Source organism: Dermochelys coriacea, chromosome 11, assembly GCF_009764565.3.
Source record: "Dermochelys coriacea isolate rDerCor1 chromosome 11, rDerCor1.pri.v4, whole genome shotgun sequence".
NCBI classification, from domain to species: Eukaryota; Metazoa; Chordata; order Testudines; family Dermochelyidae; genus Dermochelys; species Dermochelys coriacea.
The window spans coordinates 53,297,334-53,323,291 of NC_050078.2; the positions used below are offsets into that span (position 1 = coordinate 53,297,334).

General features: G+C 40.1%; 1 protein-coding gene across 3 annotated transcripts in view; it reads right to left on the reverse strand.

The window, feature by feature from the left end:
- Positions 1–1,697: 1,697 nt before the first annotated feature.
- HIBCH (3-hydroxyisobutyryl-CoA hydrolase) overlaps positions 1,698–25,958 on the reverse strand; it is a 100,727-nt gene continuing 76,466 nt past the window's right edge. For 2 of the 3 annotated variants that reach the window (XM_038421344.2, XM_043505470.1), the window contains exons 11-14: positions 25,302–25,383; positions 10,895–11,014; positions 9,734–9,767; positions 1,698–4,375 (exon numbers count right to left, since the gene is read on the reverse strand). In XM_038421344.2, the coding sequence (XP_038277272.1) occupies positions 4,260–4,375; positions 9,734–9,767; positions 10,895–11,014; positions 25,302–25,383 (352 nt within the window). In that variant the 3' untranslated portion in view covers positions 1,698–4,259. Of the gene's footprint in view, positions 4,376–9,256; positions 9,481–9,733; positions 9,768–10,894; positions 11,015–25,301; positions 25,384–25,958 lie in introns of all 3 variants that reach the window. The other variant, XR_006278058.1, reaches the window with a different exon arrangement.

A 25,958-nucleotide genomic window follows, 5' to 3' on the forward strand; every position in this document is an offset into this window, starting at 1 on the left:
GTTTGGTTTGTTGCTGAATTGCACCTTTCCCTGCACAAGACACCCAGGCATTTGACTTGTAGCTGAATCACAGCACCCACACCCATCCATCAGAAACCATGCGAAATGCACAAGAACCAAAGGAGAAAGTTACCCAGCTGAAGGTAAGCAGTGTCTGAGACAGAGCTAGCGGAATACTTAACTTTACAGATGCTGTGAACTACACTCTACCTACACATACCACTTACAATAGGCCCCTACTAAAATTGTCTCCTACTGCTAATCCTTTCCATATCTGAATCTCCTACCTGTGATTTCTAAGCCTGTTCTCCCCCACTACTTCCTGACAATTCACAGCGCTCTCATATAACCCAGAGTGCTACTAGCAGTGTCTGACAGGAACGCCACTTTCTAAGGGTTTGTCTATACTACCCGCCGGATTGGCGTGCAGCAGTCGATACAGGGGGGTCAATTTATCGTATCTAGTCTAGACGTGATAAATCAACCCCCGAGCGCTCTCCCATTGACTCCTGTACTCCACCGCCACGAGAGGTGCAGGCAGAGTCGACAGGGAAGCAGCAGCCATTGACTCACGCAGTGACTAGGTCTAAGTATGTCAACTTCAGCTATGTTATTCATGTAGCAGAAGTTGCGTAACTTAGATCGACACCCCATCCCCCCAGGGTAGACCAGGCCTAAGACATCAGCACTTCAGGCAAGCACAGAGCAGTTGGAAAATAGGCTCAGGAGCACTAAGGACAGCCGTGTACACAGCTGCATAGCAGGAAGACAATTTGACTTTTTATCCATTTAAGTTTTGTAGGACACTGACCTTTGCAAATGATGCCTGAATCCATAAGACCACAGGACAGTATTCTAAAGTAACCTCCCAGAATTTTGCAGTATTTTTGGTAAGGATATTGCTACTCTCCTTCACCATAAAAATAAAGCCTTTACCTAAATCGTATCTTAAATGAAACTACACAATACCCACTCAATATTAGTTTGTTTTTAATGGTAGTACAATTTTTATGATAGAGATGCAACAGTGGATCTACAACAAAAGTTGCAACTAGCTTTTTCATCTGAGATTGTATACTGAAGGCCTCACATGACAGGCGCACATGTTTTGGAAAAACATTTAAGGATTCTTTTTAATCAGAGTTATACTATACTTTATACAATGTCCATGAGACAGCCCATAAAACAGTGACAGTTGTATCTCGCTAATGCATGTTATCTGCCTTGCTTGATGCTCTACTTTTGGTTCAAAACCTAACTACAGCACAACTTTATAAAACTGACATTTCAGCAGCATGACAGAGCTGGATCTAAACTCTAGTATGACCATATATTTTTACAATATTTTTGTGAAAACATTTTCTTAACTGAATAAAATTAAGTTGTAATTAATTAATTGTAAGATTTTTATTTGATTAAAATACACATTACATCCCGTTCTGAGTATATTAATTTATACATATAAAATCTTGCAATGCCAGCAGTATGCTATGTACTTTGCAAGCAGAGAAGGCATGACTCCTGCCTCAAGAGATTCAAACTCTTGGCCTTGTTTATTAAACACATAATAGATGACTATTACATTTTGCACAAGAATAATGAAACAGAATTTTACTGAATAAATGAGAACTTCCTTACTTCAGAGCTTATAATCATTTAAAGTTGTTTTTTTTTGTCTTTAAGAATAAAAGCTTCAAAAGTGCCTTGGTACTCATGCACTTTTGAAAATTTTACCATTAATAACTGGCAGCTGGACTGAAATTTTACCACCGCACTTTAAAGGCGAGACCACTGAGTAGAGGAGCTATTAGTGAATAGTCAAGACACCAGTGCTTTTCTCTTTCTCTCCCTTAATTATTTGCACCAAGAGATTACAGGTCAACTAGCTGCCTAAATTACCTAGCATGTAGGGCTAATTGCTGCACCCCTTTGAGCACCTTGTAAACAATTCTGCAGTCTCTTTCTGCTTCGTCATTTTATTTTATTTTGGCGGTGCCAATTACTGAACACATTTGTTTGAATAAAAGCTCTTCCCCTTTCAGCTCATTTTCCTACTCTTGACTAGAGTCTTCAGAGAAGTCAAAAACTTACATTTGTGATGATCTCTTCTATTGCCATAGAAATAACTGGAAAAAGAGTCGCTGAAGTTTAACCTGTCAAAGTAACTATATAAAGCAGTCTCCATTTTGAACAAACAGAACATAGATCAGTGGCCATGTATGACGTACAGAATCGTGGAAATGTTAATTGTACATACTAAGGATATAATTACATCCATTGGCTCTTGTTACTTGTGGAACTTCAGGGCATTATTAAGATGAGCAGACGTCTGAGATGGAACAGCAGTCTTTAATGCACATTTGAGGAGGGTTTTTTATTAGATGGTTTAAAAAAAGTTTCCTGGTCCTTTTCCCCCCTTCCTTCTCCTCTGGACCTATTTTCTATTAAGTTGAAATAGTCAAGCTAGCTGCAGCTTTTTGCAGCACCGACAGGGGCTTTCTAATCAAGCTCTTAAATCTGGGAAACTTAAACTCCAGTTTTATTTTTTATTAAGAAAGTGAAAATGACATACTAGCTCCGGAGCATGAATGTTGCAGCCAGACAGCAGTTTTCAGTCATTTTTAATAATGGTTTGGTTAGAGTCTTTCCAATCTTTACCTTCATCTTTTTTCTAGCTGCTGTTGCTGACAAGAAGTTCATTAGCCACTGGGCCTAGCCAGCAGACTTGGTTTTCCTGCCACTGAGTTTACATTGTATCATTTCCTTTGCATCCATCCCCGGGAACTGGGCAAAGCAGGGGAGAACTCAGTAGAACCTGTATGTGCAACAGGAGCAGAGCCATTCTACAGCTGATACTTCAGACTAAGGACTGGAGTAGGCTTCTAAGCCTACCCATACATTCCCCACACCCACTAGTTGAGGGAATAGACTAGGTCAGTGGTTTTCAACCTGTGGTCCATGACCCCTAGGGGTCTGCAGACTATGTCTAAGATTTCCAAAGGGCTCCACACCTCCATTTGAAATTTTGTAGGGGTATGTAAATGAAAAAAGGTTGAAAACCACTGGACTTGAGGATCCTTGTAGCAATGTATTCTCCAGTCCCTCTGCTCACATTCTCTAAGCATGCATCACTTAGGGGTGTGTACCCGCTTCACAGCCTCCACAAATCCTGCCCTTGCCCCCATGCAACAGATCTTCCTCGTTAGGCTGCATGTGACCCTTCTACACCTGTGAAGTAGCAACAGAATTATCACTTATTGGTCAGTACAGTTAAATTGCAGACATGCATTGTCAAGTTCATCTGTGCATGACTAAAGTTAACAGAGCTACAGGTGCTGACACAGTGAATTTGGCCCTCAATGTTCACCACACTCAGAGGCAATTATTCCACCACTGAATTCAACTGTCATCACAAAACCAGGGAAAGTTCACTAGTGATTTATCAAGTCAAGGTAAATCCTTTGTTATGCAGAGTTATCTTTATAGAGATTAAACTGTAAAAATAAAGTGTGGTAAATGGCAGTTGTATTAAAAATACAGTTAAAACTTGTCAGCTCTGTAAAATATTATTCATACGCTAGGTTGGCTGGCAATTTAATCTGTAAAACTGGATTTCCATTCCAGACAATGAAGCTCTATCAAATACTAGGTCATAATACTGACCTGATGCTAAATCAGTAGCATAGCAACTTCTTGTTGTCAACCCAAGAAGTTATTAGAATTGTCTGTTTACTTTGGTGGTATTGAAAATACTACCCACTACCAAGCTCTGTGTGTGTGTGCGCGTGCGCGCATACATACAGAGCATTTTCATCTGTAGCTGAGTGCTTTATGAAGTTAAATATTTTTATCTACACTTCATAAAGGAGAAACAGAGGCAGAGAACCAATGTAGTGGATCAGTAGTAGACCCTGGAATACCCAGATCCCCTGACTCCCAGACCAGTATACTATTCACTGAACCAGGCCACCTTCTCAGCATCGCCCCACTAAACTAACAGATGTCTCCAAAAATCAAATGTTCTTTATTACATAACAGCAATTACTAAACGGCTTTTTCTTAAAGTAGTTTATTCCCCTGATTCAGTTTTCTTCTTATGGTACTACAGATGCAGTAAAAGCTACGGACTATGCATCTCAAGCAGATTAGACACAAGAGTGTTACCATACCTCCTTCATCAAAGTCTCTGCATCATTATTAATTTTTCTATCCTAGAATTATATAGATGAATACAACCTTGATAGGCTTGTACACCATCATTATAATTTGAGATCGCTGTTTCCCAGTGACTTAAAGCAATTGTCCACAAATTCATCTGTTACTTCTTCTAAGGTAGCTGGCTTCCACTTTGGAACTTGGTCTTTGTCAATCAGCACTATCAGGTAAAGTACAAAAAGGTGAAGTTATTAGTGAATTTTCTCAATCAAGAGGTCTTCAGATCACATCAAGACAGTAGATTATACTGTTGCTATATTTAGTATATATCAAGAGTAAAATCAATATGCAGTACAGTATATTTGGCTTCAGCTTAACTTTTTACCCTTTTATGAATGTTCACTGAACAGTCACACCCTTGAGTTGCATGACACTGGGAATATTTTATTGCTCCAGAAATCCCCATAATGACCCCATCCAATATAGCATTCACAAACTATGAGTGATGATCAATACTATTATCAAGCAAGCCTCTAACCAGTCATTTATTGTAGACCTGCTGCTCAATCCTAACATATATAGCCTACCTCCAGGAGGTTGGATGGAGGTATAGGGCTCTATGTAGGATGCTTCAGTTAAAGAATTATTAAATCCTCATGTAGAATCTCACTTTTGAAGACTGTAGAGGGTAGACACTCAGATTCCTATGGGAATGTCATATAAACTAATATAATAATAATGGGGAAAACAATATGGCAGGATATCCTTATAGGAAAATCAACAGTAGTTATACGTAGCTATTAAGAGAGAGAAGACTTATATAATTTCTCTGAAGAATTACCACTGTAATATGTATGTTCTGCACAATACTGGAATATGCCCCCAATGCTGTATATAAAAATCAGTAATGAATGGGCTATATGCAAAAATATAACACAAGAAAATACGATGCAGCGATCCATTCCCAACAGACCAGGAGAAGAAATGTATCTTAGTTAGGAAAAAAGAGAAGGCAAAGTAATAAACTTAAATTCCATGTGGATCTCTTACATGTAGCTGGAGATGAGCTAATCAGAGGCTAATTACTGTTACTGATATGTCCGTAGAAGAGACTTTTACATAACCAGCAAGAGACTGCCTCCATCAGAAAGGAACAATAAACAGTATTATATGGTGTGGAAAAAAATCTGAATGGAATTTCAAGAAGGTTTTTGATGCCTCTGTATACAATTTCAGGGAACTCTTAAAGGTCTGATTATGTAGCTCAATGATTTGACTAAATAAGTTATTGAAAAATAAAAGCCCTCCAAATTTAAATTTTAAAAATGTATTCAGATGAAAAGAAAAGATGTTCTTTAGTTTTACTGTGATCATATTGACTTGGGCTTTCTTTATTTTAAGCTCCAGTCATGACTCATTAGATAGTGGGCAGAAAGCCTTTTACCCTTGTTCCTCAAAGGTCAGTATTATGGCTACAGGAATTTTAATTTGCATAAGAGGGTAATCTACTGTACAGGTTTGAATGAAGGAGCTATGCTGCGGCTTCTAGGGGAGAAAGACCAATCAATCATTCTGCTGTTAAAATTCAAAGTGTGTGCTGGTTCAGTTTCCACCTCCTGCCTCTAGAACATTCAAGCCAGACTCACCTGTTCTGTGTGTTGCACAGAAAACTTCCCGTCCTTTACACAACTGTGCAGTTAAACCATTCTCCTTATTTACATCTATGGCCTGTGTTATACTGGAGATCAAACTATATAATCATAACGGTCCTTCCTGGACCTCAATCCATGAAGTCTCAGGACATGTAGCTTAACAAGTATTATACACTTTGAGCATCTAGTCATTTATTTATTGAAGAGGGGAGGGCTAGTGCCACCCCCAGAAGCCCTAGATCTGCTGCTGTAGCAAATATGTTCACTCTCTTGTCCCTTAGGAAGCAGGTTAAGTTAGACCCGAAAGGAATGTGGTAGGCTCAGTGACGACATTTAACATGGCTGGAATTTTAACAGGGTTACTTATGGACATCTTCAAGCACAGCTGAAACCAAATATGACTTGGCCAGCTAGGGAGTTAGGGTCGCAGAACTTGTTTCCCTACAGCCTCTGCCTTTGGAGATAATGGAGGCTATATGCACAAGATAGGTTTCATCCAGTAAACAGGAGACAACAACTAGCAGGAAGCTCCTTTTCTTATGCTTAAAACTATCCCTTTCCTTTTCAGGCTAATTTCAAAACCCTGAGGACTGCCTGACATATCACAACTGACCCTGTTCATCCTAAACATACTTTTTTCTTTCCTTGCTTGTTGCTGCAGCTGATTGCCAGTTAGCAGTACGCTGTGTTGTTTCATAGGTCAGATTTTTGAAGGACCTTTGACCCCAGGGCTTTGCCTTTCTAAATCTTTGTCCAAGTAGCCACAGTTTGCCTTCTTTAATGGAAACCAAACATTCCATAATCACAGAATCTGGGCTGTTAAAATGTTCTCAAATAGTATCAATTAAAATGACTCAAGAAACAGCAAGTTTTCATCTGGCTTGATATTGGGAGGGAAGTGTAGTTGCCAAACAGGAACAGATGAGAAAGTTGGGAGACTTCCGCAGCTGATTTAAGGCAAGTTCATTACTTGTTATTAAAATTAACATTGATTTAACAGAACTCCACTTTTAATACTAGTAAATATCTGACCTCCAAAGAACAAGTTCTTCAGACTCTCATGCATTTGATTACAGACCGATGTTAAGAGGTGATTAGCACCTGAAACTTGCATTGGCTTTAATGGGATTTGCACATCCATCCGCTCAGCACTTCTCAGGGACGAGCCCTATGTCAGAAGAATGTCTGTTCTCCAGGATGGAAAGCAGCAGCACTACAACCATTTGCAGTGGCGGAGATGTGAAACCAATAATAGACAGACCTAAACTACTTTGAAAATTCCACACATACATTTCTGCCTAGCTACCTGTGCTATTGCAACTAATCACATTTGCCACTCGATGCCTTCACATTTTTTCTTCCATATAGGGCAAAGCTTTGTTATCTATGATACCCCTCTGTGATAACTTGGCAAATGCTGTCTTTTAATGGCAACCACTTAAATATTGTTCTAATTTTTAAATCCACATATTATTAAAGTAGGGATTGATCCTGTGAAGTGCTGAGCCGTTTCATGGAAGTTTAGGGTGCTCAGCACCTTGAAAGATCAAGCTGTTAATGATTTGGGTGGGTGTGTGTATATATGAAAAAAATAAAATATTACAGTTCATCTTTAAGGGACAGTTTCTGCCACCCTTTCTCACATTAAATAAGTACCTTATCTGACAAGTGGTCTTATTGATTTCAGGGAGATTATTCACAGAGTAAGGTACTAATCAGTGTGAGTAGGGGGCAGCTTGGGGTCAAAAATGATTCAAGAACAATTGATAAAATTGCCAATTATATATTGCACAATGAAATTTGAATATTTTCTATTACCTGCAGGCCTATTCTAATCCTGTAATTGTGCTATAACGTACACAAGAAAGAAATATTATGCAGCCAATGGAAGTTTCCCAACTGTTGCCTCTTCATGCTTGTTTCTTAATCAGCGGTCTGTTTGATTATCTTGAACAGTATGACAAGGAATCTGTCTCTGTCCTCTGCCCAGTTCCCAGATGATTTTAATGACTTTGTGCATTACAAAGGAGAATCACGTCTGCTGCTTGACTCTCTCTCTCGGCCTTTGAGTGAGGACTGCCATTTTCCATACAGATATATCTCCATGATTGTGCATATTTTCCCATAGATTTAGAACATATTCTAGGAACAGCATCTTTTAAATTGTGCATGTTTCCTTCTCTTGTTTGCAAACACAATGATATCATACCGTCCTTTGATAGATATGGCCTGAGGTTTCTTTATTAACACTTAACATCCTTAATCCACAGAGCTTAAATTTGCTTTACAAAAGTAGGTAAGGATTATTAGAGAAAAGGAAATAATATTTAAATGAAATAAATAAATTGAATTAAAATCTCATCTAGGTCTCTCAGTCTTAACTACATCTGCTGTTTTACACTGTAATCTCTTTAGGAAACCATCTCCAACAGTGTCTCACGCTGTGCTAAGTGCATCAGCTCTTAAATAACCACCAAGTCCCATTTTACAGATGGGGAAATTGAGAGGCTTGCACAAGGTCACATAGTGACTCAATGGTAGAGCTGGGGAGAGAACCTTAGTCTGACTCCCAGATCAATCCAATAGACAAAAGCCCCGCTGTTTGCTGCCACTTCCCTTCCTGCCTACCTAATACTGAGAAATGGTTTAAAAAATTCAAAAGTTTATGTACTGTGACAGGGTCGGGCCAGATGGCTACAGGATAGTGATAGAAGACAGATATATTAGCCCCAGGTTAAGTAGGTAGGTTACCTTTTCCCTGGGTAAGGTAACAGGGAAGGTTCCAGAACAATCAGGAACCTTCTGGAAACAATTAAGACAGGCTGATTAGAACATGTGCAGCCAATCAAGAAGCTGCTAGAATCAATTAAGGCAGGCTAATCAGGGCACCTGGGTTTAAAAAGGAGCTCACTTCACTTTGTGGTGCAGGTGTGAGGAGCTGAGAGCAAGAACGCGGACTGCTGGAGAACTGAGGAGTATAAGCATTACCAGACACCAGGAGGAACATCCTGTGGTGAGGATAAAGAAGGTGTTGGGAGGACGCCATGGGGAAGTAGCCCAGGGAGTTGTAGCTGTTGCACAGCTGTTGCAGGAGGGACTCTAGACAGCTGCATTCCACAGGGCCCTGGGCTGGAACCCAGAGTAGAGGGCAGGCCCAGGTTCCCCCCAAACCTCCCAACTCCTCATCAGACACAGGAGAAGTTGACCTGAACTGTAGGTTCACGAAAACTGCCAAACTGAGGGCTGCTGTGAATCTCCGAGGTGAGCAAATCCGCCAATAAGTGCAAGACCCACCAAGGTAGAGGAGGAACTTTGTCACAGTATCCAGGAATGTTTTCCTTTGTAAGATACATGTAATGATAATGAGACATTTGACCAAAAATAGTTCCTGTGATAATGAATGTGCTTCCACCCTGAAACAACCAATGTATCCGTTACTAACTTCTTACCTTTTGATTTTGTAAATCACTTTAGAGCTGTCTGACTGCCTAGCACTCTGGCTGACACCAGAACCAAACTGAATGCATGAATGATGGTAGATCATGCTTCACATCGTCATTGCTCATTATTGCCCACACTGGATATATCTTGTTTCTTTCAATGACCTGGTGCAAATGTTCTCATGGTGCTGTACTAGCAGTTAATGGTGCAAGGGGAACATGTCTACAAAACACTAAAAATACTTTACATTAACAAGAAAGCCTTTTTCTATCGTGTTACAGAATGACAACAGGCCAGTTGGTGCATGGAGGGAATACAATGAGCAGGATAAATTAATGTACTGACCATATTCTCTAAGATGATGATACTGGATATTACTGTAAAAATGAACTGCTGCACGTTTACTTATATCTACAAATGAGCAATAAAGCAATGTGTTTTACCCACTATTAACTTTAAGTAATCTTTCTGGTGTGTATGCTTACCTGCTCGAACACCTTCATAGAAGTCATGGCCACTCTGAAAGACAAAGAAACATGTAAAACAATACATTCCATTTCACCCCCTTTCACTGCGGGATCCTTGCTTTTGCATCAAGTCCATGCTACCCAAGCCTCTACCCAACTCCACTTCCACTGAGCTCGTCTTTTTCTCTTACTCTTATTACACTGCTCTGGATGTTCTCACCTAACTGCTCCCTTCTCTCTTTTCTCAATTCTGGCTTTTGCACCTTCTTTCATGCTACACCCTATGTTTGGAACAACCTTCTGGGTCAATCCACCAAGTGCTCTCCTCCCATCCAAAATCTTCCTATACTGATCCATCTTACTACCATAGCACCAAACCTTCTAACATTTGAACTGCTGTCCTGTGCACTGTGGTTAACTGAATTATGGTCACATCATCCTCCCATGGCACATCTCATTGATTTTTCCATTGTATGGGAGTTCCACACAATGAGGGCTTACAGGATTGGTCTTCAGACTGTAAACTCCTCAAGGCAGAGCCCTTGTCTTCATTCGTTTTGTGATGTACTATGTATGCTTATCACACTTTTCAGTTAAATAATTATGTTCGATCAAATCCTGATCGCATTTTATTAGAAATGGAGTGACAATACTCATTTCAGGAAAGGAGTAACAATATTTTCAGTATGAATGAGGCATGCCACACATTTCCAATGTCTATCTTAAACAAAACTATCAATTCAAAAATAATATTTTTATGTCATTTAATATTTTATATGACAAAGTGACTAAATGAACAAAGCAGGCTTCCTGTCAGGAATCTTACAGGGTTTCATTCAGACAATTATGCTGCTGCGCCAGAACTACTTCACTAAGCTAAGTACTTCACTAAGCTAAGTACGCTACTTATTATTTAATTCTCCATATTGTAGCTTCACCATAGTTTTCTTAGTAAACCATTGTCCCTCCTATAATCTTGTTTTGCTGGCTACCTTTCCTTCCAGTTGCACAAGTAGGCATACAAATGGAAACTCTCATTTTGAACAAAGACACCACTAAGATACTGACAGTGATATATTTGTCAACTATATTTGTTGGTATAATTAGTATGGAATTGCAAAAGTGGGCAACCAGCTCATTATGTCTGGAAGGGGCAAATGTACCGTATTTTTTTCTTACCATGCATGCCTGGCTCAGTCTATATTCCATAGTTAGTACATCTTGCAAGTTCATGGAAGCTCCTTCTCTAAGCTGTCTCAAAGTCATTTTTAAGGACGTAGGTGACATTTTATTAATTGTCTGTGGGAGACATTAAACTTCATTTTTTCTGTATTAGATTTTTGGTTAAATGGTTTTCAAAAATGAAAACAAAAAGGTTATTTTATTACATGTGTAACAATACAAAACAACACTTGGCAATACTCTAGCACTTCCATCCTCCTAAGCTTAACTGCCCTATCCTCTCCACCTCTACGTAACTCTTACATACCCACCCTCTGCCATGCTGCGATACAAAATCATGTTAATTTGCCCAAAAATCTCTGTTATTCCCCCTTCCCTAAGCTCTTATCTATGGCATATAAAAATAGCACTGAAATCTATTTGGCCCAACATTTGAGTTTAAAAACATGCATTTCTCCTTTATACTTATTTGTAAAGACCAGATAATTGGTATGCACTACTGCCATTTAAAAAAAAAAAGATAGGCTTCTGGCAATTGTTTATTTTTTATTTAAATTAAAAAGACACTATCACTCATGAGTAACTTTCAATTAAAAACAGACCGTGCCACATGGATGAAAAAACATAGTTAAGGAATTAGAACTGAGCTCCAAAAATTTCCTTGGAGAAAGGAATGTAAACAAGAGTTCTATTTTTTTAATTATGACAAATAGATGATTAATAAGAACGGCCATTCTGGGTCAGACCAATGGTCCATCTAGCCCATTATCCTGTCTTCCAACAGCGGCCAATGCCAGGTGCTTCAGAGGGAATGAACAGAACAGGTCATCATCAAGTGATCCATCCCCTGTTGCCCATTCTCAGCTTCTGACAAACAGAGGCTAGCGACACCATCCCTGCCCATTCTGGCTAATAGCCATTGATGGACCTATCCTCCATTAATTTATCTAGTTCTTTTTTGAACCCTGTTATAATCTTGGCCTTCACAACATCCTCTGGCAAAGAGTTCCACAGGTTGACTGTATTTTTTTAAATCTTAAAACTGAAGGATTTTATGTAAGCATGAATAAATGATCCACACTATTCATACCACAATAGTATGCTCTGATTTACAAAAGATTGTTTATTACTACAATGGGAAGTGGCAGATGGTAAGATTTACCTATTCATATTATCAATGAGGATATTAAACTCTTAACCCACAGACTGAAATAGCAGATTTCCAGTCATTAACACCAAGGAATTTTCTGCTCCTCACTGCTCTGATTTCTCATTCTCTCCCCCTCCAGATGACAACTCCTAGAGAGTAATAACCTTGTTTTCCTGTTTATTTATGTCTATGAACTCAACTGCTGTGCAAGCAGTAGATCCTATAATTGTAACTAGTGATTCAAGTTTTCTCACAGTTTTGCATGTATTCATCAGCTGGTTTGAAAATGGAGCTCGGGGAAATAGTTTGGAAAAAATACATCCTGGCTTGAACTGATAACTTTCATAATTCCACTAATTATCATGGACCCATAGCTGCTTTTTTGTACTTTAGTTCCTTTACCTCCCTCCCTCACCCACCCCGACTGCAATTTGTTGCTCTTCAGACCTGTTCAGCGATTCCTAATAAAGCTGCCTTAATTTCCCTTTTTCCCCTTAATTTTCTTTTCTCTTCCTGGCCCCATTTCCACATAGGGCCCTTTACCCCTTTGCTCAGGGGCAAACTCTTGTGTGATCTGGAAATCTTTGCTGGGACCAGACCAGATGTTATATTCAAAATTCTGGGCACCTATGAGCTTCCCTGGGTGAAATATGCACAGTGCATCGTGGGGCACCACTGATCAAGGGGAGCACTGAAGCAGGAAAGATTTGAAAACAGCAGTTTACTAAGCTAATGCACACAAAGGTTGCCAAAGAGGTTGGAGGTGGAGAGAGCATTGCTATAAATCGTGCAGAGAATAGAGAAAAGGGAAAGAAAAAGAAGCACAAAAGGAGAAAAAAGGAGTCACCAATATATCTATAAATGAACTGATAGTATAAGATGAAGATCAGATCTGGGGAAAAGATCAAAGAGAAACAGGTTGCATTATGAGGGAGAAATAAGAGAGGCAGATAAGGAAGGGCGTTGCCACTCATTCCATTTTTTAAGGGATCATCTTTATTTCACTGTAGGAGTCCTGCATACTGCAAGTTGGATTTGCAACACCATTAATCATCAGAATTTATCATCGTACAGTGAGGGAATTAAGTGTAAGGAATGGAGTCCTCCGAAAAATAACAGCTGGAATAGCAGCATTGCTCCCTTTTGGTCACACAATATAGGTTGCTAAGAAAGTTTCTCATATGCACCATAGCAGCCAGTTTCAGGGAAGAAGAGGGTTGTTTGTTTGTTTGAGATGGGTGACAGAAGTAGCCCATTCTCCTCAACTGTAAGGGAGGAAGAAACAAAAGGGTTAGTTACAGAGATGAAGAGTTAATTATGTCCTGCAGGGAGAATTGGGAGTGAAAATCCTTACTATATTAAGAGAAACATGCGACAAAGCTGGGATCCAGAAAGGAACTTAGGCATTGCAACGCTGAGGGTCACAGTGCCTAGGAAGTCACAGGAATAACACTGAAATCCACACGGCCAAATTAGGCTCCCTAGACAATGAATGGAGAGAGACGGGCACCTTAGAATGCACTCCACAAAGCCAGCACACTAGGTGAGGCTCTGCCTAAGCTAGCCAACGAAATGCCAACGAGAAGAGTGTGTGCTCAGCCCCACCCCTATGTCAGAGAGCTGCTGGAGTCCAGGCTGCAGGGAGGTGCCTATGTCATCTTAGGGATCCACAAATGGGAACCGGCTGTCTGGAGACAGGCACATAAGCTGTGTTTGAGCAAGAGTTAGGCGCCTGCCTCACTACACACAAAACAACCAGAGGTGGTGGTGACGTGACTGCTGCTGCCACCTTATAATTTTTAGCCTCCTCTGGCAGAGGGGGAAATTGAACCTGGGTCTCTTACTTTGCACGCGCGTGCTCTAACCACTTGGCTAAAAGTTGTGGGAGAGCACCCTCCCACACATCAATTCTGAATGGACCTGCTCTAGTAAGTATGTGCAGAGCCCTCCACAAGATGGGCTCCACAGGCAACTCAGCTGCTGAACGCCCATCTTCTCCTCGTTTGTGACTCATTCTGGGCTTAGGTTTCCAGATACCTACAGGGGGGCAACAGTGCATGTGCTTAGTGGCAGAAACATGGGCATGGAGGGAACTTTTATTCTGAAAAACGTAGGCACCGAGTTTAGGCACCTACAGGGTTTGGCAGGAGTTTTGGATCACAGTGGAGCCACTGGGACTGAGGTGCCTAAACCTGATACTTAGGCACCTAGATCTGGGTATAAATAAATAGGGCCTAAGTACCTTTGTGGATCCCACCCAGAGTGTTTTATTAATCTGAGATTTCCCATGTTAACTCATTTTAAGTTTAATTGAGCTCAAGGAATCAAGGCTACTTTCCCCTGTATGAATGAGTAATATGTGGCACTTTCTTTCTTCAAACTATTCAACTTTTTCCAAGCTCTTTCTACTCCCAAGTAGCTGAAGTAGTAAACTCCATACTGCTGCATCAGGAAAACATAATCTTTGCTGGGTTTCTAAGCCTAAAAAGGAAAGTACTGGTGTCTAATGTGGCACTTCTCCTTAGAATAGAGAGGAGACACTCATTACTGGCTTGCTAAAAGAGAGACCACTCAACTCTATTAATCTGAGATGAACTCATAAGGTTTCTTTGGGTTGAACTACGAATGATAAAGAAAAAAAAAACAAAAGGAAAATGCTGCCCTAACCAGCAGAGTAAAGGAAAACAATTTAAAGGGAACTGTATGGCTACATTTTTCTGTTGGCCCATCAGGAACTGCTCTTCTGAAATGCTGACGGTACCTCTGGTAATTCGGGTGCAAGAAGCTTCAAGTTTTGGGGAGGGCTGTGTGTGTTTTCTTTTCTGCTTTTATTATTAATTTGTTATTGTAATCTAATAGAATCTTGTGATGTGGTATATCTCAATCCTGGCTCTGAAAGGGTGGGTCTGAAAGGCCAATTAACTCATCTGGCTGCACCTGCAGGGTGGGCCAGGCACTGGATGGTGACTCTATAGAAAGGAAGCACAGATGAGAGGGAGGCTGCAGGGAGAGTGGGAAAGAATATTTCAGTTTCTTGTTTGGTGTGAGAGACTGGGTGGGTCACAGAGGAAGTTTAGGGGGAGAGTTGGCTCTGGAATCCTTTCCTGAGTAACAAAGGCTGACGAGAGGCAGCAGAGATACAAAGAAGCCAGTGGGGTAGAGCAAGCTCTGGTGGTGAACCCTGATAATAGGGCAGACCTGGACTTCCAAGAAGAAAGCCTTGGATGGTGCTCAGCTGAGGAATAGAGATGGATCAAAGGTCAAGTTTGAGGAGGGGAGAAGTGGGTTATGTTTGTACTATTGGTTTAGGATTTTGTTGAGGAATTCCAGAGTAGAGAACCCTTGAGAGGGTGTGAGGAAAAGGCCTGAAAAAGCGACTACAACAGGTAGAAGTCCAGGGGGGCAGTAGAAAGAAGTATGACGAAGCAGCCCTTGGCTTCTAATTATAGGGTCCCTGGACTGGAACCCAGTGTAGTAGGTGGCCCTGGGTACCCCACCAGCTGCCAGTGGAGTTGGTTGTGGGAGGCCACTCATGAGAAGAGAATATGGACAACTGAAAACCTGAGTGAAATGTGTGAGGTCCCTGGGCCCCAAGTCAGGCTGAATTCCTTTGATGCACTTTCTGTCACCCTGTAAAGGGTAAGACTAAAGCATGATTTGTCCAGAGGGCTGAGTCACAAGAAGAGTCAGACCACTGCCTGGCAATAGCCAGCATTAGCAGAGGGTACTATAGAGGACATGAAGGGGTGCACCACAGAGTCCAGCCTTCACAGATCCATACATTAACGGAGGGAATTCCTGAATCCAGAGCATTGTGCCTCCTTTATCCCTCTCACATCTAAGTATCTGAACTTTCACAAGTTGGTGTTTGTCTCCCAACTTGATTTTTTTTAAAAAGCAACCACCCTAATTTTGACAAGGGGTCCCATAGCCTGTAAGACAGGTTTATAGGACACTAAAGTGTTTCAAAACATCTTTTAGAGGGAGCAATGTTGGTTGTGAGGTGTTGCTACAGTGCAATACCACTTCATGAACATCATGACAACACAACACCATTCTCTCATGATGCTGAGGTAAGTTTGTCCTGAAGGACATTTTAAAAAATAGCAATTGGCTACAATCAAATGACCGCTCTGACAGTTTTCAGGTTTTGTCATCACTTCTTGATATTGTAGCTCAGTTGCATAGTGGCCTCATTAAGAGTGCCCATTTGACCATATTCTGATTCAGGAAAGCAGCAGTATTGTATGTCAGGACTGCACTGGCAAGAGCTGGACAGCCAGCAGAGCAACTGCCTGCAATATACCTAGATCATAGCCAGTGCTATTAGTTCCACTTTATTAACACTAAAACAACTCACATATCAAAGGCCTAATACTTCCAGAATAATATATCCTGCATTTGACTTTCAATAATTCCTATGGAATAACCATACCCTTTCTGTCATGATACATCATAATAGCTATACGTTAATAGAGTCTAAGGCCAGAAGGGACCACTGTGATCACGTAATCTGACCTGCTATACAATACGGGCCTTAGAACTCACCCAAAATTATTCCGAGAGCATCTCTCTTAGAAAAACATCCAATCTTTATTTTTAAAATGGTCACTGATGGAGAATCCACCACAACCCTTATTGTTCCAATGGTTAATTACACTCACTATTAAAAATGTGGGGGGACTTCTATGGCCTTTGATGTTTGAATAAGTTTAATTATATGTTTGCTAGATTAAAGACACCATTATCAAATATTTGTTCTCCATGGAGATACTTATAGACTTTTGATCAAGTCACCTTTTAACCTTCTCTATATTAAGCTAACAGACTCAAGGAACTCAGTCTATCTCTGTAAGGCAGGTTTTATAATCCTTTAATCATTCTCTTGGCTCTTCTCTGAACCCTCTCCAATTTTTCAATATCTTTCTTGAATTGTGGACACCAACATTGGACAGAGTATTCCAGCAGTGCCCAATACAAAGGTAAAATAACCTTTAGTCCTACTTGAGATTTCCCTGTTTATGCATCCAAAGATCAAATTAGCCTTTTGGCCATAACATTGCGCTGGAAGGTCACATTCAGCTGACTATCCACCATGACCCCCAAATCTTTTTCAGTCATTGCTTCCCAGGATAGAGTCCCCCATCCTGTAAGTATGGCCGACATTCTTTGCTCCTAGATGTACATTTACATTTGGCTGTATTAAAATGCATATTGCTGGCTTGTCTCCAGCTTAAAGTGATTCAGATTACTCTTTTCAGAGTAGCAGCCGTGTTAGTCTGTATTCGCAAAAAGAAAAGGAGTACTTGTGGCACCTTAGAGACTAACAAATTTATTAGAGCATAAGCTTTCGTGAGCTACAGCTCACTTCATCGGATGCATTTGGTGGAAAAAACAGAGGAGAGATTTATATACACACACACAGAGAACATGAAACAATGGGTTTATCATACACACTGTAAGGAGAGTGATCACTTAAGATAAGCCATCACCAGCAGCAGGGGGGAGAAAGGAGGAAAACCTTCCATGGTGACAAGCAGGTAGGCTAATTCCAGCAGTTAACAAGAATATCAGAGGAACAGTGGGGGGTGGGGTGGGAGGGAGAAATACCATGGGGAAATAGTTTTACTTTGTGTAATGACTCATCCATTCCCAGTCTCTATTCAAGCCTAAGTTAATTGTATCCAGTTTGCAAATTAATTCCAATTCAGCAGTCTCTCGTTGGAGTCTGTTTTTGAAGCTTTTTTGTTGAAGTATAGCCACTCTTAGGTCTGTGATTGAGTGACCAGAGAGATTGAAGTGTTCTCCAACTGGTTTTTGAATGTTATAATTCTTGACGTCTGATTTGTGTCCATTCATTCTTTTACGTAGAGACTGTCCAGTTTGGCCAATGTACATGGCAGAGGGGCATTGCTGGCACATGATGGCATATATCACATTGGTAGATGCGCAGGTGAACGAGCCTCTGATAGTGTGGCTGATGTGATTAGGCCCTATGATGGTATCCCCTGAATAGATATGTGGACAGAGTTGGCAACGGGCTTTGTTGCAAGGATAGGTTCCTGGGTTAGTGGTTCTGTTGTGTGGTGTGTGGTTGCTGGTGAGTATTTGCTTCAGATTGGGGGGCTGTCTGTAAGCAAGGACTGGTCTGTCTCCCAAGATCTGAGAGAGCGATGGCTCGTCCTTCAGGATAGGTTGTAGATCCTTGATGATGCGTTGGAGGGGTTTTAGTTGGGGGCTGAAGGTGATGGCTAGTGGCGTTCTGTTGTTTTCTTTGTTGGGCCTGTCCTGTAGTAGGTGACTTCTGGGTACTCTTCTGGCTACAGATTACTCTGTAGCACTGATCTGTCCTCTTTCTTATTTACCACTTTAATTTACCAATATACAAACAACTCAAACACAGCATTTGTATTTATTCCTGTATACACTGAACAAATTAAAAAGTTTAGCTAAGCTATCTGTAATATGCCACTGTAGTATCTAGACACCAACAATGAAATCCTGGTCCTACTGAAACAGATGGCAAAGCCAGGGCAACAGAAATGCACCCACGGAACTGGAATGACCCTTTGCCAGCTGGGCAAAACTACTAGACAAGGGGCCAAACATCTGCCCCCCCAGGCCCAGTATCAGATTCACTTTTCTGCTTCTAATATATAAAAATGTTATTCTGGGTTAGGAGATTTTTATGGCTCCCTCTGTGCCTTGTACAATTAGTCACTTCGGGCCTAATCCAATACCCACTGAAGTCAATGGAAGCTTCTGCTGGATGCAGGATCTGGCCCATGGCAATTAGGGCACGTAGACATACAGGTGGAATGACACAAAAAGCAGTGTCAATAGATATTTGCCTAAAACACTTTAAAAATATTTTCCCTATAACATGTAGCACATACAGAATACTTAATATGATGAGGTAGGGTGATGTAAAGGTTTCAACAACAGTCATTTGGGATGACCTTCATAATTCACTCATAAGTAATGTAGCCATCCCAAATTCAGGCCAATAAAACTTATTTAGAATATGTAAACTCTCCTGTAAGTTAATGTCGAGCAGGTTTTTGGTCTATACATTTGTACGTACTGTGAACTATTTCAACATTTCTGATCCAGTCTGGATGAGCTATGGTTTAAAGAAAGAGACTGATTTTCGCATACAAATAACTATTATCCAGCTATGTTTTCCTGTCTTGTCTGCTGTCTTCAGCTGAGTTTAGTAAAAACATTAATTACACAATTTAAGCACAGAAATATCTGGTAAACTTAATACAGGTATTTTTCACTTAAAAAAATCAAACCTGGTTTTGCAGCTTTTTAAAAATACGTAGTTTTGGAATTTAGGTCAACAATGACATTATTAAATTATGAAATATTATACAGCTCTTATAAACTATATTGCTCTTTGTACCAGGAACACACTGCCTTGTCTCACTAGATGTTACCCTGTCTTCATATCGTGAATATAAGGTTTCAGCTTTTTCAACTATTTTTGAAGACCACTTGAGTCAATTCCTAGCCCAAAAGAGAAAAGTTTATTGAGCTACCAGTTTAGATCCAGTAAGCATAAGTCATAATGATTGAATGTCTTTTAGGCACAAATTTTCAATTAAATAACTATGCTGTTCTGTAGTTTTTGACAAAACCATATACTCTGTATAGTCAAAATTTCTTAATAGCGAAGATGACCATGACTGACATTTATATAGTCCTTTCATCTAGAGAATCCCAAAGCATTTTACAAACTATGGTACTGTGATAGGGTGTATATCCCACACTGGCACTAAGAGTAAGGTTAATGAGAGCTTCAGAACTCCATTAACCTACCTGTTGGCACCTAAACAGATGTTAAGAAGGTTGATTCAAAGGGTCACCTGGAAAGGAGTCAAGTTTCCTTAAAAAGACAGAATGCTCAGCTAAGATAGACTCAGAAAAGATGAGGCTGAGAGTTCTTGTACTGTGGGAATGGTTTGATAGAAGTAAGAAGCAAAGTATCTGGGAAGCCTCCAGAAGGGCTCCCGTTCGAGCCTGGGTAAAGTGGAAGTGGTTTAAGTTTATACTTTTGATTTGGGACTGGTTGGAAATCTCCATGGAAGAATCTTGTAAGTTATGAAACCTCTAAGGGTATGTCTAACTGCAATTAGACACCCATGGCTACCTCAGCCTGTGAACAGGCCTTTTCTGCAGCTCCTTCCTGGGCCCACTGTGTACGTGTATTTTTTCTGAGACTCTCAGGGTACATCTGCACTGCAATTAGACCATGGCTTATCCATGCCAGCTGACTTGAGCTCAGACTGAAGCTGGGATGTTTAACTGCAGTATAGACTTCTGGGCTCAGGATGCAGTCTGAGCTCTGGGACTTCCCACCCCAGGTCCTAGAGCCTGGGCTCTGGCTTGACCTTGGAAGTCTACACTGTAATTAAACAACCCTGCTGTCGAAGCCCTGTGAGTCCAAGTCAGCTGGCACAGGCCAGCCATGGGTGTCTAATTACAGTGTAGACATACCCTGAGAGTCTGAGAAAAATACAGGTACACGGTGGGCCCAAGGAGGAGCCATCGGAAAGGCCTGTTGACAGGCTGAGATAAGAAAAAGTGCAGAGAAGGCAGCACAGGGTGAGTCTCAAGACAAAGTTTGTCTATTTTCACTATAGGGTCCCTGGGCTAATCCCCAGAGAAGTGGGAGGGCCTAAGTTCCCCTACCAGTCACCAGAGAAGGTGGAGTGAATTTCCCCCTCGTATAAGGGGATGAGAACTCGTGAAAGCCCTGGGGATAAGAGGATGCAAGGACCCGGGGGACGAGAAGATTTAAGGACTCTGGGATCCAGAGTCAAGGGCTGAAAATCTGATGTAAGTTTGTTGGACTTTTTGTTACCCTGGAAGGGGTGGAACTAAAATGTGACCTGGCTGGACGGCCAAGTCATGAGAAAAGAGACCCGCACAGGACCAGACTGAACATCGGCAGGAGGCACATCATGCTACAGCGGAAAGAGCAGCTACACCACATTCAGCCATGAGAGGAGCACACCAGCAGCAATTCTACCCTTCCACAGGTAGCAGTTCTGCAAACACATAATACAAGTAAAGTTACTCATGTGCATAAGTGCTTTCAACACACAGCTCTATTTTATATCATCTGTACAGAGTGACATATGGGAGAATGAAATGCCGCCATGTATAGGGTGAAGTGAGACTACACTGGTTATCAGTTCACAACAGTAGACATAAGAGTTTAGATCAGGAAATGAAGAAGAGTAACATATCCAAATGATACTAAAAGGGCAATCAGAGCTATGCAGAACTGATTACCCAAACTGGAACCTGGCCAGGATATGGGGGTTATGATATTGCTTGGTATTTTTAAAGTATGTGTGCTTTTAACAAGCAAAATGTAAATGAACATCTTCTAAAGCTAAAATATCTGAAATGTTTTTATAAGGGACTTTGAGTCATTATTGCAGACTAGAAAGGAAGTGGGAAGTTTGAGAAGCCAGCTCAGGAGAGGGCATCATTGCACCAGCTTTCCAACCACTGTCCCAGCAGCTGACATGTCCATTGTTTCTTCCTTTTGTTTGGCTCTTCTTACCTTTCTAACCTGCCTTTCACTGGTTACCAGGTAATTCTGGCTGAATTGCTGTGAATGTATATTGAGATGTGATTGCTGTCTTAGTTTTTGTTTTTAAAGTATGGTTTCTCCCTGTCCCATTTCCAGTATTTTAAAGGAGGAAGGAAAGCAACAACTATTGAAACTTTAAAGTTTCTACAGAACTCATTAACAAGCAGCTAAGAGGGGGTACCAGGGTAAAAATATTACATACAAATAGGATTCAGTTTGCCAAAAGTAATTAATGCATCAGGTAAACTATAGGCATCTATTACTCTGGCTATTGCTGTTGGTAACAATTTCACTCTAAAACCTCTCATCCCTCTACCCTGTAGACAAGCTTTCTATTCTTCTTCAACATGGTAGTGGCAACATAATTTTCCCCACAATACATCACCACTGTGCCACCATTCTGACCTGGAGATATCACCCTTCTTGAGGAAAAAATGATCATATGCATGTTCAATCCTTGGCCTCTGAGCTGAGTCTGCCAGTTAAGGTACCAGTTAATGGCAGCAGCAATGGTACTTTAAGATGTCTATAATACTTAGAAATTGACTCATTTCACACAGGCCACCAAACAGCCATCAGATGTTAATAACTTTTGGTCGTAATTTTCCTGGGCTGGATTTGAATGACTCTATATTTTATTACCAATTCCCTGAGCTATTCAGTCTTTCAAAATCTCTATTTCTGACCTAGGCGTGACACTGGACTCTAACTGCCTGTAACCTCAGAAGCCCCAAAGCCAGTCATGTTAACAAGAGGCTTTCATACTGGAATTAGTCTAAAACAGTGGAGATCGCATACTTTAGTGTTTTTTTGTTTTTGTTTTTTTAAATTTTTTAATCCAAGAGAATAGGTAACTATATATCTGTAAACTCATAGCAGTGAAAAATAAATGGCAGATTGCATGGGATGCCTCCTTAAACCTCTAAGCAGTACACTAGTTAGTTGATTTTAAAGATAATTTACACTGGATTCATTCTACAGCCAGGAATTTCTAAATATCAGGAATGTTTTTCAAAAGTATCTAATTAATGTTTTATTTGTGAATCATCTCATCATTCTTTTGCAACAAATAGTTATACTATAATTCTGTTACATCTTTGAATTTTGCAGTTATTGACACCACAATTGGAATACTAGTCAATTAATAAAAAAAAAAAGATTAAAATAATTCCAGGTAGAATGTGGGTCCTCTAGTTCCCTCTAGGGAATGCTTGTGGTCTTATCATTTTCCAATTGTTAAAACTGTTTCTTGTTCCTGTGGCTGTGTGAAAGACTGACAAAAGGGAAACAAAGGCCCTGATTCTCTGGACACTTACTAGTGGGCATAGGGCTTCTACTGTAATTCAATCGAAATAAAGGGATTATTCACAGTAATAAACACTAAATCTTATAAAGTATTTGCAGGATTCATAGGTTCCAAGGCCAGAAGGACCATCATAATCACCGACTCTGAACTGCTGTATAACACAGGCTATAGACCATCACCCAGTAACTACTATATCAAGCCCCGGTTTCAGAGTAGCAGCCGTGTTAGTCTGTATTCGCAAAAAGAAAAGGAGTACTTGTGGCACCTTAGAGACTAACAAATTTATTAGAGCATAAGCTTTCGTGAGCTACAGCTCACTTCATCGGATGCATTTGGTGGAAAAATTTTCCACCAAATGCATCCGATGAAGTGAGCTGTAGCTCACGAAAGCTTATGCTCTAATAAATTTGTTAGTCTCTAAGGTGCCACAAGTACTCCTTTTCTTATATCAAGCCCGAGGAACAAGAATCAGCCATTAACCAACCCTAGAGGGGAAACAGTATCATCTACTGCATACCAAGTGCTATTAAATGCACAAACTAATGGAAGAAACGGAGGGGAAAAAATTTTTTTAAAGGCATAGGGCCTTTGCTTACTCATACATAGGCTCTTCTTGAAGACACAGATGATACTGCATCAGTTAACCTAAAAAATGTGAAAAAAATGTAATCTCCACAACCATAAGGACTGATGACTTAAATTTTGGCTTTAAATAGGTCAGATTCTGCAGCAAGGGAGTGAATTCTGCAGCAAATCTGGTAGTTATGGGATCGTGGAATATACAAGGCCTGGATAATGACTATAAACCAATAATAAAGCATTTCTAGTCTTTATAATGTGAACTGTATTTTGAACACACAAAACACTGTAACGTCCTTTATACACTACCTTCTCTGTCAAACAATTCCACTAGATTTCATTATTTTTATAGTGCCATAACTATACACTTAGAAAAAGCCATAGTTAAATCTTTGATCGTCTGTCAGCCTCTACAAAAGTTAATTTTATCATCAGCGTGAGGTTAAACATAGTTCTACAATGATATTGTAAAAGGGGTTTACAATATCCCATTGCAGTTCAGCAGATTATAAATACAACTGAGTGGGTTGATCTATTTTAGGTATCTATCTTATATGGCCCCACCACTATAGTATCTAAGCACCTCATAATCTTTACTGTATTTATCCTTACAACATACCTGATTGTTTAATGTTGCGTAGTAAAATAGATCAAACTTTTTCTTTTAAATACTGAGCATAATGTTTGCTATGCAGGTGGCTTCTAAAATTCCCTTTTTTTAGAGATATGTTTCTCTTAATTCACATTTCTCTGTGAAGAAGATTGTCAATATAAGCAGTGAGAATGCAAAAATATTCCCATGGTCAACAGTTTGACTGTCCACAAAAACCCTAGATTGGCCAAATGCTTATTGGTTACAACCTGTGAGGCTGCTATCTATAAGATAATTTATAGATTCCAAGGCCAGAAGGGACCATTGTGATCTTCTAGTCTGACCTCAGTGATTACAGATAATTACATCTGTGTTACCTCAGGTACATTCTTTGATCATTTTAAGACTTATTTCCAGTCTGCCTAGGAAAATTAATGATACTGTTATAATATGTTTTATATACTGTAAGTTCAAGGGAGGGTGAGACGAATACATGTTATACATTTGTACAAGAACAGCATTTCTTCCCGTAGCTATAATCCTGTATTAGTATCAAAGCTTTCCTTGAGAAATGCATGAATTCTACCCAATATTAAGCAATGTTTGAATAGACTCTGGGAAAAGAGACCCTGCGAAGTAAATCTACTTTGAGAGTAATAAAAAGATGGAAAATTCAAAGATTCCATATGACTAAATAAATACATGAAGAGACGTTATTTTTTTCTGAGTACCGGAGTCTGAAATGTGCCACTGAATTACTTTGGAAAACACTGAGTTTGGCACAATTTTTACATATCATTCCAGAGCAACAAAAGGAAAAGTACAAAGAGAACCTCCATTTCCACCAAACCTTTCATTATGACGAGAGAGGAGGTGTGTATGGTCAGGAGTAGATATGAAGTAAAATTTGTGCAGCGTAAGACTTTGTTTTACAATAAATATGAAGACTTAGGTTCTGATCCCACAGTTACACGTGTGAGTAGTCCTACTGACTAAATCCTAAAAGACTAAGGATTGGATCTAAAGGGCCTGAGCCTGCTATCACACCAACTTTACACCAGTGTAACTCCACTGACCTTAATGCAGTTGCTCTAGACTTACACAAGTTTCATTGAGACCAGAATCAATCCTTAATTATTAAGATAAAAATATATAACTAAACATTACCTCTAGCTGCTTAAGAGCAAAAGGAGAACCATCCTGCTTCAAATTTTGAATGATTTCCTCCATGCAGCTTGCTGAAAACAGACTAAAAAAAACAAGAAAAGCCTCATATGTGTTATCTGATTCCAGCCTCCTTCCTGCCTGGAAAGTAATGAGAACTCACAGACATTAAAAACAGAACAGCTTAACTAGATCATCAGACTGATTCTCTACACTATCTCATCTCAATTACTGCAACATCCTTTCCCCTGGCCTTGACAAATAAAATTTTGCTCTACTCGTATCCATACAGAATGCAGCAGTAACGGTCATTTTCTTAGTCCATCATTTTGACCACGTCACCCTCTCTTTGCATCCCTCCATGGGCTCCCTCACTTTATCATAACAAATTTAAGTTACTTGTCGTCTTTTTCAAGGCCCTTTATGATCCATCACTCTCATTCAGTGCTGAAAGGACAGCTCCTCCCTCCAATCACCCACTTGTAAAATTTTCAAATAAGCTCCTTTGTGCTTTCTTCTGTGCTCCACTTCACATTTGGGAGAAGCTACCTGTAAACATCCACAAAACTAACTACAGTAGCACCTCAGAGTTACAAACACCTTGGGAATAGAGGTGGTTCGTAACTCTGAAATGTTCATAACTCCGAACAAAATGTTATG